Genomic DNA, 14,517 nt, shown 5'->3' on the forward strand with positions numbered 1-14,517 from the left:
GTGACCTTGCACCACATTAATTGGTCAGCCTAATAAACAGGTGCACTCTTCCTCAGAAACTGTATGACCAAGCTTACGACATTCAAGGTCTCAGTAAAGCTTTCTCAAATGTTTTATGTGACCCATAAAATTTGGCAGTGACAAAAAATAGTGTCCCTTGTAAATCTGTATTTTGACCTGTACCATATATTGGAGTATTTGTTTTAGGTTACCATTGGCTTGAAGTTGGGTGTACTCAGCATTTCTCGATCACCTGATATCACCACTCTCTGGTAGTAATGTTTGGGCTTTTATTGAATATTGAATACACTAAACTGTTTTTAAATTTAACAAATAATATTTACATGGTTTCAGATGGCCCTTCCAAATAAGATTTTCCCTGTTTCCTTGTTGGCATGTAAATGTGTATGCAAATAGTTAAGTTTAACGCATACTGAAGGGTAAAAAAGTATCTCTGCAGAATATTAAATTTCATACAATAAGAGTTATTTGAAAAGTCATAAAAATAATCATAACTAATCATGTAGCAATGCACTTTCCATTAAATTTTATGTCACATATCACGCGTGGCATGTGCACTTTGTGCACAATGAACTTACACTTCGCATGCAAATTTAGGTTCACACAGCTGACATTGAAAGTTTTAGAAGGGTTGATTAATCTCCAGGGTGTAGATTTTCGAAGCTCTGTTGGCGCAAAGATAGTCTAAGTGCCATACATTAACATTAACCTATGACTATCTTGCTCTAAGAGAGCTTGAAAATCTAGCCCAGGACTTAGATTTTCGGAGCTCTCTTACTTGGGATAATCTACAACATATGGTCTGTATATATACTACTCAAAAAAGAAACGCATAGCTGAAAATTGTTATCAATTTATACACAAAAGGTTCAGTAATACAGGGCAGTCATGAAGAAAACCTGAATGAACATTAACGGTCCAATGCTGCAAGAAACTGTACGTCACAAATGACAATTGTTTTAAGGTGAAGGTCGCAGAGCAATCGGTATCTTGAGTGGCCACAGTTTGCATCAGTGGTTACTTAACATCGGCGTCCCATAGACTGGACCAGATTCCGGATGAAGTGCCTTGGAATGAGGTGGTACTCTTCCCTCGAGGCCACAAACAGAGCAGGTAACGTCTGTGGCTGAGGGTCCAATTCGTCCCACAAATGTTCAATAGGTTAAGATCCCGTGATCGTGAGGGCCAATCAAGAACCTGAACGTTGTTCTAGGCATGGAAATTCCTGTTTTTTTCTTACTTCTGCGGCCGAGCCTTATCATGCTGAAAATCTTGCTGAGATCTGTCCTGCCACTGTATGAGATTCCAGCCCAAACCATGACACTTTTACCACTAAATCTGTCCGCTTCTTGTACACAAGTCGCAGCGTAGCGTTCGTTACGACGCCGATACACACGTGCCCTTCCGTCAGGACGTAATATCATGTAACGTGACTCCTCACTGAAGATAACAGTTCTCCACGTTTGTAATAGCCATGGGAGACGTTGGCAACACCACTGTCTGCGTTGTTTCCGATGTTGACGTGTAGGTCTTCTGCAACGAATACCAGCCTCACGTAAGCGGTTCCTCAGTCTTATCAGAAATTGTTCTGAGTCCTGGCACTACCGAAGTTGTGGAGGATGCTGTGGTGGACCTGTTCCTCAAATACCGACGCCGAATAAACCTGTCCTGAGTGGGAGTGGTCACACGGGGTCGACCTGACCTGGGGCGATCACGTGTTGACTCTTGCTGCTGGTAGTGATGCCAAAGTCTTGCTGATACTCTGTGACACATCCAGTTGCCTTGCAATCGCAGACTGAGACTCCCCAGCCTCCAAATGACCAATGGCATTGTTGCGCTGAGCCTCAGCAAATCTAGGCATGACTTTAACACCAAATTTAAAAGTCACATGCAACGTAAAACACAACTTTGCAGATTCTTATACCTTTCGGTATGCACTTACTGAAACAAATCATCAAAAATGCCAATTCAACCAATAAAGTTGAAAAAACGCGATGACAAAAAACCCGCGAAATCGAAGTTTAAACGATTCTCTAATTATATAAATTTCCCCCAGCGCCCATAACGCATGCACACTGAATAGGTTCGCGGAGCTTGATACAGTCCTGAGCAGTAGTTTAATCTTGGTTGTGTACACAAACAAGTAAATAATCTACTCGTTACCTTTAAAAAAATTGTTGATTGTGGTAAGCAGCCTCTGTCACAGAGAAAGCTCAATGTCTGGTTTATTGACACATATATGCCTGCCTGTCTGCTAAAGACAATATGCAATACACAGCTCCAATCTTTGACCACATCCAATTTGAACTTAACATCTATCAGGCCATACGCCATAAACAAAATATATTGATTTGTGACTCGTGCAGAGTCCTGTCTCTACCACATTATATACTTAGACAGGTGTGATACTTGTACACACTACATGCTTTTTATGTCTGTGGAATGCAAACAAACCACATCCGTTTTTCTCGGATAACTGGATGTGACGGAAACTGATGCAAACTCTTTCAGTTTCAAGTCCTGTTTTGTACTTGGACAAATGACAGTTTTCAGACACGCAGTAGTTCATCATCTCTACTGAGATGATTTTTTATTTAATCGAACGCAAATTCAGAGAACATGTATTTACAAAACCCAATATCTCTATACACATTCTTTATGGATAACAAATTCTTCTAGTGTATATGGTTTTGTTTGAAAATGGTATATGAATCCATACAGAAACGACGCATCAAGTACAATAAAAGAAGTTGTTATCCATAAAGAATCTTACTTTCTTGTGACTCGCCATACTTCTAAAATGCCCATCAAACAGATCATCTTTCTGTACACACAATGAACCCTCAGCGTATCAGCAAATGAACCAGCCAATCGGAAGCCGTCGTTACACTTGAGTGCATGCCCACCCGCTATGACTGAGTTCGATCTCCAGAGGGCTTCGTTTCGAGGGAAGTAAGCCCAAGTACAAAATACTGCACTTTTGAATTGCGATTGCACGCTTATAATTTTGTTTATTTGTTGTTTTTTTTACAAGCAGCAATGTATATTATATGTCATGAATAAGTGATAATTGTGTTTTAATTATGTTTCAGGTTTTGGCTGCATGTGACCTTTAACATTGTCAACTGTCGCAAGAGCATTGAAACCCCCGAATTTTACTGGAAATGGTGCATGGAATGTGCGTGCAAAAGGAAACGCATGAATTTCTTCCCGTTCACAATTTATTGCATTTATTGAGGAAAACAGATTTTGGTGCGTTTTGGCGAGTTGTCCTCAATGTGCATTTGGGCATCAATTGCAAACAAAATGAATTGTTCTGAAGTCGTTCATTGTACGTTTCTACTTGGGTCGCAAAGATCGCAATGGGTTCTCATTACATTCTACCCGTTGTTAGTACGTTTATGTAGTTCTCAGACAGTTTTTATTTCCTCAACGCCGCGTGCAGTACAATATGACAAGGTAGGGTAAACTTACGTGCATTTGTAACATTTCGTCAGTTAGACAGATATTTCTTCCTGTGAAACATGAACAAGCTCACAGCTATCAACATGTTCAATGCTGGCTTACTGCGGAGCGTGAACGGAGGAAAAGAAGAACTTGTTTGTTGAGGAACTGGCTTAGACCTGATCAGGTGGCGAATATCTTTATTAACAACTGACGGAGGAACCCATGATGATGATGAGTCCTCCTATTTTTCTTGTGAATCGCCCATCCCCGGTTTGGAGAACTTCTTGAACGCATTTCCCAAGACCTGCCTTTTTGTCCACCCTTCTTCTTCTTCCTTGGAGACATCATGATGTCGATGTTTCCACCTTGAAACTGAGAACGGGAATGAGAACTGGCAAGCGTGCTGGACACTTTAAAAAATCGGACCAGGACAGGATTGCTATTGGGATTGCACACACTGGGAACGGAGTAAGAACGTGGCGCGAACGGTAAGAACTGCCTGAATACAGCAGCAGCAGTACATTTCAGTACTCCCTTGGCCAGATGTTTCTTCGAACCTGTACCCTATCAAGCACGCGCGGGGTGAAATGGAGAAACGTTCACGTCAAGACCAGAATATGCAGTTGACGTTATCTGAATCGGGACAAGCGATGGTTGATAATGGTGGACACATCCGATGGTGAAGTTGTGAACTGAACTGACCTTTGACACCACGTCTCTTCAATGACGTGTCACAATGCCTAGTGTCAGATCATACAGATTTCGATATTATTATTTCAACAGTTAAACAATGATTAAGGAAAACACGACAAATCGTGTTATTATCTCTTCACACCGAAAAAGGCATAATATCAAATAATGCACAGTTACTTTATCCCAGTTGAACACATACAAGGACATTACAGAGTGTGCAAGATATTTCACCATGTAACATACTAGTAATTTTTTAACATTATATTACAATATCGTACAAATCTCGTACTCTGGATGTTGTGATCAATACCAGACACTCCCAGAGTGAGGCGTCTAATGACGTTAGATGACGAGATAAGTTATACAGTTTCTATATTTGTTTTCCTTAGTTATTTGTTGGCTTTCTCTTTTTCAATATTTCCACCTGTCCGCCTGCTGGCTGAGGATGGAGACGAGAAACACACTACATATGGACGGCCTAAGGCATCACTGCTAAAAAGTGTATTGTTCAATTTCTACTACATCATCACCATGTGTCAATTAATCACTGTCAGTAAAATGGCCAATGGTTGTCTCAACGCGTATATGTGGGATTACTTGAGATTTTCACACACAATACGTTGACGAAGACGAAGGTATAGTAGAGTTCAAAACTTCTATATATATGACAAACAAGTATACATGAATGAGGAGAGCAGAGTTCCAGGGTAACCCCAGGGAGTTTGCTACAAACGGCATTATCCTCCACTTTCTCAATATAGATTTGAGCATTGTACATGTATATGCAATTTTTGATAACAATGGACAGGCAAAGACTCAACAATGGACAGATAGAGAAAGTGACAACGAGGAACAGGGTGGCTGAAAATAATAACAAGTAAGTCCATAGCTTTTTGGTTTTTAGAATCATTTGGACGATGGCTGTCCTGAATTAAACAGCTCAAACAAAACTTCCTGTGATGGCAAAAACAACAAAATGCTTTGACCTGTCGAAATGGCACTCTGCAGTACCGTTTTCATTATACTTAAATTTACAGGCAACCCGCATAGCAAACAACTTATTGATTATTGTTTATAACCAACAATGAAATGAAATATAAGGGATTAAAATCAACCATATTGTTAAAATGCAAATATTTCATTAATATTTCTCATATAAAATTCAATACCTACAATGAAATAGATAAGAATTCTCAAGTGTACTGATGTTGTGATTCTAACTGCACAAATGAGAATAACTCACTTAGGTTGTCAAACATGCCGCCAGACAATATGACTTACACAACAGTTCCCGGCAGGTATATTTTGTCGCCTTAAACTTCCTGTATTTTGATTAAAGGCCTTATACTGAATAAAATCAGTCTGTCTATCTGTATGTCACTTCCAGTATGACACGCTGACCAATTAGTGATAACCTCCACAAACAAGTCGACGGTCAATCAGAAATGCTTCTGGCAAAATGTAGCCAAGTAGCTTTAGTGTTTTTATTACCACCATCCGGTCATAGGAAAGACGTATGTTATGAGAATATTGTGTCAACTATGAACAACCCATGAGACGCATGAAATAACAAAGGGATAATGATGGCAATATGAGCAGATGCAGTTTGATACATCTTATTTCACGGGACGGGGGAGCAGCTGAGTGTTTAAAGTGCTCGTCCACCCCTTCATCTATTGTCGTGGAAATGAGTTTGGTCAGAATGGAGACATATCGGTATTTAGTGGCTCCCCTACAGCATCCATAGAAATTACCTCCCTTGATGGAATAGGCTGTCACGAGCAACTTCACGAGCTTTGATGATTTGCACATCAACTCGTCGGTGCGTCACCGAACGTATGTGTATGGCATCCATTGAGGTATTATATACTGTGATGACAAAGAAGAATGCGTTTATTCCAAATGTAGAATAAAATCATTACAAACTTGTATCTAGAAGTAACCAATACGATCAACAAGTGGCAAAATTAAAGCTGGTCTCGAGATCGATCAAAGTTTATCAAATTATCTAGAAAATATATTGAAATTTCAAGTAAAATATCTTAAAATTCCAACTTATTAACTTGAAATTTCAACTTACTTTCCTGAAATATCAAGATCGACATATTGAAATTTCAAGTTACCAGTGAAATTTCAAGAAGAAAAAAGAATGTTATGTCCCTATTATGCAGCCGTAATTATTGTCATTGCTCAGTCTATGAACCTCCGGCTTGTCTAGTCCTAGCATATTTTTTACTAGCTACAATGTTACAGCTGTTATTTGTGAAGTGTGAAAATCCATACATTTCTATGAAACACTACTTACCAGGAACACAGGGACAAAATCAGATATGTGTTCTGTGTATATTTACATTTTTGCTGATGCTAAATATATTGGTAGCTGCATGCAGGATGAGTGTGTTAAATTGCCCCGTGATTCTTTAAGACATATTTTGAAATGTGAGTGAATCTTCAAAAAATAATTGTGTCTCTATTTCATCTTGCTTATTGTAATGCAATATGAGACTTGTTTTCTTTCTATTTCTAAATACCAGTTGGTTGATCAAATTTACAGGTGGTTCATAATGGAAACTAAACGAACAGTGAAGAGGCCTATGTCAGATCTAGGTCATAATGACCTGGATACAGATTCCGCTCCTAAGAAAAAAAACAAACTAACTGTCAATAACAATTCCTTGAATTGGAGAAATTTTAGTTTCGACACTGAAGCTGCTAATGAGGATGATTCTGGGATAATAGCTGAATCACCAAGTGGATTCATAACTCTCACAACTACAGACACTGTTGAAAATGGAAAAATCCCAAATAGAAATCAAGATGATATGTCAGCTATTGACAAAATTGCATCACTTCAAGAAGATGCTGAGGTCATTGCATCCTTGGTGCCCAATATTAATGTTTCAGAAATTTATGACAGACTTTACTCATTTAGAACAAATCCAAACCGAATGGACATTGTAACAACAGAATTTCTTGATAATCCCCCTGGTGAAGACTTTGAGACAGATGAAGCTCCTGGAAACCAAGGAGAAACTTCAAAATCAACTCTGTATGAAGATGTCAAATCTGTGGTTCACAAAGTCAAACTAGTTGCTGCATCTATGAAATTAAATCCTGCTGAAATTTATGCACTCTTGGAGAGGCATACTGGTGCCCCTGACCGGACAGATATTGTTGCTAATCTGTTTCTCCAGGATTTGATTCAGAAGGATACCGTTGGCGCTTCTAATGAAGTAGATCTCTTTGATGAGGTGCAGAAGGTGATCTTAAAGGTCCCAGCAGCGAATCCTGATCAGGTTTATGCTTTACTGGAGTCTTGTAGTAACCATGGTGACAGAGTTGAAAAAGTGATTGACCAGTTGACAAAAGTTGTTGACCAGCCCATAGTAATTGATGATGATTCTTTACCCAGTGAACCACAGTCAATATACAATAACCATGTGTGTCTGGACATTAAAAAAACAACTGAAACATTTCCTGCAATGGACAGGAGTCAAATCGAAGCAGGTGCAGAAACTTGGTATGGTAAGAAGGGCGAAGTGTTGCAGGTCACTGAGGAGAGTGTTTGTTTATCAAAAGGTAAATTCAGCACACCTCTGTCAGTTTCCAGTGATGGGGAGGAGGTGTCTACAGGGAAACCAGTTTTCCCAGGTGCGTGCAGTCTACAACAGGAGGTTGATCAACTGCGGGAAATATTCCCAGATTGTGATCCCAACTATCTCTTTGAACAGCTGGAAGAAAAGGCAAATGATGCAGAGAGAGTGAAAAACTTGGCAGCACAAATGTTTGATAAAAGAGACTATCCAAAAATGAAAGATGTTTTGGAAAAGAAAAGAAAACTTGCTAAGCAAGTAGAAATTAAGAACTTAAAGTTTGACATGGAAAACTTCTTATCCAAATTTCCAAATCCAGTGGAATTTTTCTCTAAAACAGACACAGTTATGAGTGACAGTTACAAAGAGCACTGTTTTGTCTATGTTAGAAATGAGTTTAACTGTTTTACTTTGGCTAATGCGAATAAGGTACTGGAGAAATACAATCACCATCTGGCCCCAGCTGTTAGAGAACTGAAAGAACTGAAAGGCAAGTGCCCAAATCTTCATTTAATTACAGTTTATATCAATTAATGTTCATACACTCTTGAACACCTTTAATACAATGCCTTTTTATGATCTTTTTCATGAGCAATTTGTTACAGTGATATTCTTGAAATTGTGGATCATGTTTATTATGATTATTGATAATTTTTCTAGTTCTTTTCTCAAAGAATGACAAAGTGGTTTCTGTTCTTTTCATGATGCAAGCCATTTTACCATTGCCATAACCTCATCAATTTCAGCTGTAATGATGAATTGTATTGTACTTAATATTTCATTGATATTACTTTTTACTCACTCAGAGGAACTTGTTAGAGCCAAGAAACGGCCACGAAAACTCTACAGAAAACATTCACCATTACCAGATGAACCAGATGAAAGATTTTATCATGAACTTCTCTTCTCACAAAATGAACAAAACATCAAAGGTAAAAACATTATGGTAATCTTTGCATTACGTGACAGAAACTGCCACTTTTCAAGTATTTCTCAACCAGAACAGGGCAACAGGTGGAAAAGTTTCACTTACCTGTTTCTATTTACTGATGGCAGTTTCAGAATGACATGAACGTATTTTTTTTGTCATCTGCAAGATTTTTGCACTTGTATAGTGATGGGCAAGTGACAGCATGCCTGGCTGACTGCTGGTACAAGTCTCACCCACACCGGCCCACTGACATACCATTCTGCAGTTTGAACATCATTCAATATTTGAACAACATTGTGCCCTCTGGACCTGTGCAGTGGACTGCAAGGTGGTCTGTTGATTTAAATGTCAGATCTACAATTGTTTTATCTTTGGATTGTCAGCAGCAAGTTTCAGTTTTAGAAGTGAAGGTCTCTTTTCTAAGGCATTAGGTTAATGCTATTTTGTAACTGAAATATAAGGTTACCAAGGACAGGTGAGCACACTCACTGACCAAATGTGTAAGGTGACCTCAAACAGATACATCAACACTCATAAGTAACTGACAGTTATGTTTACAAATATAGGCAAACTGTCAAGATGCTGAATATTACGTTATTACCTTTCAGATCATTTTCTAAACATAGAGCAGGAAAGGAAAAGGAAGCTTGAAGCTGCAAGAAGAAATGGTGAACTGTATGAATGTGGATGTTGTTTTGATGATGAACTTCTATTTGAGGACTTGTCGGCCTGTGCAGATGGCCATCTCTTCTGCCGTGAATGTATCCGTCGATCTACAGAGTCTGCACTTGGTGAAGGGAAGACCAAGTTTCCCTGCTTGACAGGGGAATGTGAATATGATATTCCACTGACTGTCTTGCAGGAAGTCCTTTCATCAGCAATGTTTTCAAGAATGTTGTCTCGGTTACAAGAAGAAGAGATTCGATTGGCTGAAATTCCTGATCTGGTCTCGTGCCCATTCTGTAATTTTGCCACCATCATGTCTGATCCCAGTGATAAAGTATTCAAGTGCCTCAACCCAGAATGCCTCAAAGAGACATGTCGGTCAGTATCTCTGACGTGTATTTTTGGCAGAAGTATTGACATCATTATATTACCCTGTTACATGTTATAAAGGAAAAAAATATTGAGTTGTATGTCTCTCTTTCTTTTGTTAATACATATTGCTGATGAGTTTAGGAAGGGAACCATACATATCTGCCCTCCTGTTATCTGTCTAAATATAGCATGGTGAATATGAGCAAACTTCACTCATATGATGCCTGATGCTTGCAATAAGAGAAAACAGAATTGTTGGTCAATTTAAACCAGTGATGTGTTTGTACATGGTGAGTAGCTCAACTTTAACTAATGGTCTAACTAATCCTGACTCAGTTATATAGAAGATGTCCTGATAGTGCAGGTATATGTCTCTCACTCACTTAGCTCAGTTCAAATCAGTAAATGTTTTTCGTTAAAACTGCTATGGTGTATGACAGTTTAGCCATTTAAGCTGTCTAGGACATATCCTGATGAGCTGGGGTTTTTTTGTGCTCTATTCGGTCATGAAATACTTTTGGAGTGGGATTTGTATCTTATTCTGTTAACACAGATAATTAAATTTATATTTGTGAGGTAACTTTTTCATGAATTTTCCAGTTTTACTTTGCTGTAAAATCCCATTCATAAGGAGATTTGGAATGTATTTTAGTCTGACATGCCAACATTACTTAATTTATCTACCCCCTGCCTCATCTCAGTAAATTGTAATAAGAATTATTTTTCCAGGCTATGCAAAGAACCCAATCATGTGCCCTTGAAGTGTGAGGAAGTTGAGAAACAAGGGGAGACAAACATGAGGACCTACATCGAGAACCGTATCTCAGAGGCCATGTTGAGAACCTGTCATCGGTGTAAGAAGAGATTCGTCAAGGAGACTGGTTGCAACAAGATGACATGTTCCTGTGGTGCCACAAGTTGCTATGTCTGCCGAAAACCAAACATTGACTACAGTCATTTCCAAGGTGGTAGGTAAGCAGCAGTAAGCCAGCTAGGATATACTGAACCAGTGTGCACCTAACCTCATCATTTGTGATTGTTGAAATTGAGTGGATAGAATAATTTTTTATTTTTTTCTGAAATGTTTCCTAATCCTGACTAATATTGTTTGTTTCCCCCTTTATCTGGGATATATTGGAAGTACTCTGTGTTTATTCAAAGCCTTATCATTTTGTGAGGGTTCAGTAGTAACCAGCCAGTAACCTCCTTTATGTATAAGTGAGTGAGTTTTGTTTTCCACCGCTTTTAGCAATATTCCAACAGCATCACAGCAGGGACACCAGAAATGAGTTTTACACAATGTGTCCATGTGGGTAATCAAATTTGGGTTATCAGTATGATGACAAAATGCCATATAGAAGTGGTCAGATGTAACATATATCATATTTGGGATTACACTTTCTTAGTAATTAATCCCAAATATGACATGTTACGTCAGCATGACGAGCGAAAGCTTTAACCATTAGGCTACCCCACCTTAATGTGTGAGAAACCCTCATTAGAACTTCTGCAAAACTTGGTAGATATGTCAGTCAACCTAAAATGGTGCCTTTTGCTACTTACAGGTTTTTGTGATTTATCATTTTCTCACTTGCCATGGAAACATTTTGGACTTAATCTCAAAAGTGAGAGGTGTGTTTCGTTTCCAGAGCAGAACTCAAAAACTTCTTAATATCTGTCTGTAAAACTTGGTAGATATTTGTGGCAGACCCCAAAGTGCTGCCTTTTGGTATTTACAGGTTTTTGTGATTTATTAATTTCCATGAACACATTGGGGATTTCGTTTCCGTAGCACTCTTGAAAACCATTTCATATCTTTCAAAAGATCTTGGCAGGTATAGGAGACAGATCTTGAAATGATGTTTTGATGTTTTCTGATTACAGATATATGGCATTTATATTTTTCATGAATTCAACGGAAACAATTCAGACTTGGTCTAAAAACACAATAAGTAACTGTCAGATGATTTGTCCTTTCAAATATGCGGGGGCCAGGGGATATGTCATCTTCTGATGAATCTTGTTTCAAAATCAGTGCTTGTATGGTACAGGTGTATATGAAGAGACACAATTTGCTGTGCCAGATTTTGTCCAATAAGTTTGCATGTCATTTTCTAACATTCTCAAGTAACAGTTTACTGACTAGTGTTCATTGTCTATATCTGTGGATTATAGAACAAAGCTTGTTAATGGAATATTTTTCTGTTGATGTCACATCTGTAAACCTGAAAAATTGAAGAGTATTTGAATAATATTTTGGGGATATACAGTAAACAAATATGCAGTGAACAATTTATTTTCACAGATGCAGCAACACTGAGGATGCCCAAAAGATCCACTTAGAAGAGATGGAGAAGGCAGCTGAAGAGGCCAAGGCACAATATCTGAAGGATCATCCTGATACAGACATCAGGTCTCTCAAGTACGACCCCAGGAAACATGTTCAGGAATGTAAGTACTGGTACACATTTTGATCACGTAAATGATGAAAGTGTATCTTCATAACCAAAAGGCCATATTGTATTCATGAGATTTGAAGTCCGGATACATTTTGTAGTTGTTAACATAGTTATTATCCCCTGCAAGCGCGTTTAGATCGAAGCAGGGGATATAATTTGAGGCTCTGTCTGTTCGTACATACGAATTGGAGTATCTTAAGAACCATTGACCGGATTCTTTTCATATCTGATACCTAGGTTTGTCACTGTGAAAGACAGGTCCCAGGAAGGTTGGGTGACCATTACCTTCATTCCAAGGGCACAAGATGACTTTGACAATTTACTCTTGTCAGCAAGGTAGTTCAGGAACTATTCGCTAGATTTTCTTCATTTTCAACAGCAAGCTTCATCTGGGGAAGGTGTATGGCCCAGTTGATTTTGACTATTTACATAATTTTCAAGGTCTCTGCAACACTTTGAAGATTTCAGCATGTTAAACGGCATGTTAAGCTTGTCAGTGTATCATTTCAAGAAGCATTCACTGCATTTTCTTCACATTCAACCTCACACTTTATATTGGAAATGTGCAGGGCCCTGTTAACTTGGGTAACCGGCACTTAATTTTCAAGGTCATGGCGACACTTTGCAGATTTCAGCATGTTAAACTATGTGTTAAGCTTGTCAGCAAGATATTTCGAGAACCTTTCTCTCGACTTTCTTCATGTATGACAAGCTTTATCTAGGGAATTTGCAAGGTCCAGCTGATTTTGGGGACTGTCATAAAATTTTCAATGGAGACACTAAAGATTACAGCATGTTAAACTGCATGTTAAGATTGTCAGCAAGATATCTCATGAACATTTCACTAGATTTTCTTCATAGACTTTCAAGACTTCCCTTGAATGTTTCTCAATAAGCAATTTCTTACTTTTGCATATTTATACACCAAGACATTCATGTCAAGCTCTATGTGAGTCTTGAAAATATTTGTGTGTGTGAACAACTACTGAGCAAGATGTGAAGAAAGGTTGACTGGTCATGTTTTTGTTGACATTTAACTTCATCTTAAATTTTAACCTTCTTTTTCCTTACTTTTTAGGTTTGATAATTTGCGGGGGGAGACTATATCACCTTAGTGACAATGCTTGTTCTTTATCTTATTACATTCATATAATTATATATTTCAGATAGAGTGGCTTCAGGTTATGGAAATAGGAATGAGGATGGTGCAGCAGATGATGAGAATGAGGATTATGATGGTGATGGTGTTCAGGTGTACGTGATTTGTCTCCTACATAAGAAATAAAGCCTTCAGAATGTGACACCCAGCCATGACAGCCAGACTGACATTACCTTACCTGTGTTACCCAACCATGACACCCATACTGACATTACCTAACCTGTGTTACCCAACCATGACACCCAGACTGACATTACCTAACCTTTGTTACCCAACCATGACAACCACACTGACAGTACCTAACCTGTGTTACCCAACCATGACACCCAGGCTGACATTACCTAACCTGTGTTACCCAACCATGACAACCACACTGACATTACCTAACCTGTGTTACCCAACCATGATATCCAGACCAATGCTACCTAACCTGTGTTACCAAACCATGACACCCAGACTGACATTACCTGTGTTTCCCAGTCATGACATCCACACAGCCATTATCTGACCAAACCACAGTACCAAATCCATGTAGATAATCCTACTACCCAACCTTCATACCAAAATCTACACACCTGACTCGATGACTTGCTCTAACATCTATCTGCCACTCAATGAATTGTAATACTGTTAAATCTCTCTCTCACTTTTTAATAGCCAACATAATCATGTTATATAGATAACCAAGATTCTGGCATTAAGCCAAGCTTTATTAAGTAAAATGCAATGATATAAAAGAAATGTTATTCAGCTACCTCTTTCATACTGCAGTTACGTGAATACTTTCCTCTTGCAGGGTAGAAGATGACTGGTCAGATGATGACGGGTTGGGGTATTACTACTACTTCTAGGGCAAAGGTGATCAACATCATCACCAAGAAATTACCATTTCTCTGAACTCCAAATATTCACTACATTGTACTGTGTCAAGATGATCATGTATCAGCTCAAATACTAGAGCTTGGATTTTTGCAAAGTGTACCATTAAAATCATCCAACCTTTCAGACCAACAGTAATGTGAGAGAAAGACCTGAATAATGCATGTATGTATTCTTAGTGAATACACATATTTCAAGGTTGTGAAATAATAAACACATTCACATCTTGTGTAGTTTATGATCTTTATGCTTTTACAGTTGTAGTGACCAAATTCTAATAACAAACAAGGGATGTTG

The 14,517-nt window shown here is 38.5% G+C and overlaps 2 protein-coding genes across 5 annotated transcripts in view; both read left to right on the plus strand.

The window, feature by feature from the left end:
• LOC137293473 (SNW domain-containing protein 1-like) overlaps window positions 1-14,517 on the plus strand; it is a 123,154-nt gene that overhangs the window by 64,787 nt on the left and 43,850 nt on the right. The gene's annotated exons all lie outside the window — the stretch shown is intronic.
• LOC137294550 (uncharacterized) lies at window positions 4,976-14,449 on the plus strand. Of its 4 annotated transcripts, none has more exons than XM_067825594.1 (8): window positions 4,976-5,038; window positions 6,716-8,244; window positions 8,561-8,686; window positions 9,294-9,729; window positions 10,453-10,695; window positions 12,029-12,174; window positions 13,349-13,436; window positions 14,138-14,449. In XM_067825594.1, exons 2-8 carry the CDS (start codon window positions 6,726-6,728, stop codon window positions 14,190-14,192), a joined length of 2,613 nt encoding a protein of 870 aa, XP_067681695.1. In that variant the 5' UTR covers window positions 4,976-5,038; window positions 6,716-6,725; the 3' UTR covers window positions 14,193-14,449. The 4 variants fall into 4 exon arrangements, with proteins under 4 accessions (XP_067681695.1, XP_067681693.1, XP_067681694.1 ...); XM_067825592.1 differs by lacking the exon at window positions 4,976-5,038 and adding an exon at window positions 5,909-6,020; XM_067825593.1 differs by lacking the exon at window positions 4,976-5,038 and adding an exon at window positions 5,923-5,997.

Source organism: Haliotis asinina, chromosome 8 (genome assembly GCF_037392515.1).
Source record: "Haliotis asinina isolate JCU_RB_2024 chromosome 8, JCU_Hal_asi_v2, whole genome shotgun sequence".
NCBI classification, from domain to species: domain Eukaryota; kingdom Metazoa; phylum Mollusca; class Gastropoda; order Lepetellida; family Haliotidae; genus Haliotis; species Haliotis asinina.

What these genes read in the sequence shown, in the direction of transcription:
- LOC137294550 (XM_067825591.1), top strand. Translation starts at nt 5,961, where the DNA reads ATGATTTGCACATCAACTCGTCG. An exon ending in ATTTGCACATCAACTCGTCG is followed by an intron (nt 5,984 to 6,715) that starts GTGCGTCACCGA and finishes TCAAATTTACAG; the next exon opens with GTGGTTCATAATGGAAACTA. An exon ending in AGAACTGAAAGAACTGAAAG is followed by an intron (nt 8,245 to 8,560) that starts GCAAGTGCCCAA and finishes TTACTCACTCAG; the next exon opens with AGGAACTTGTTAGAGCCAAG.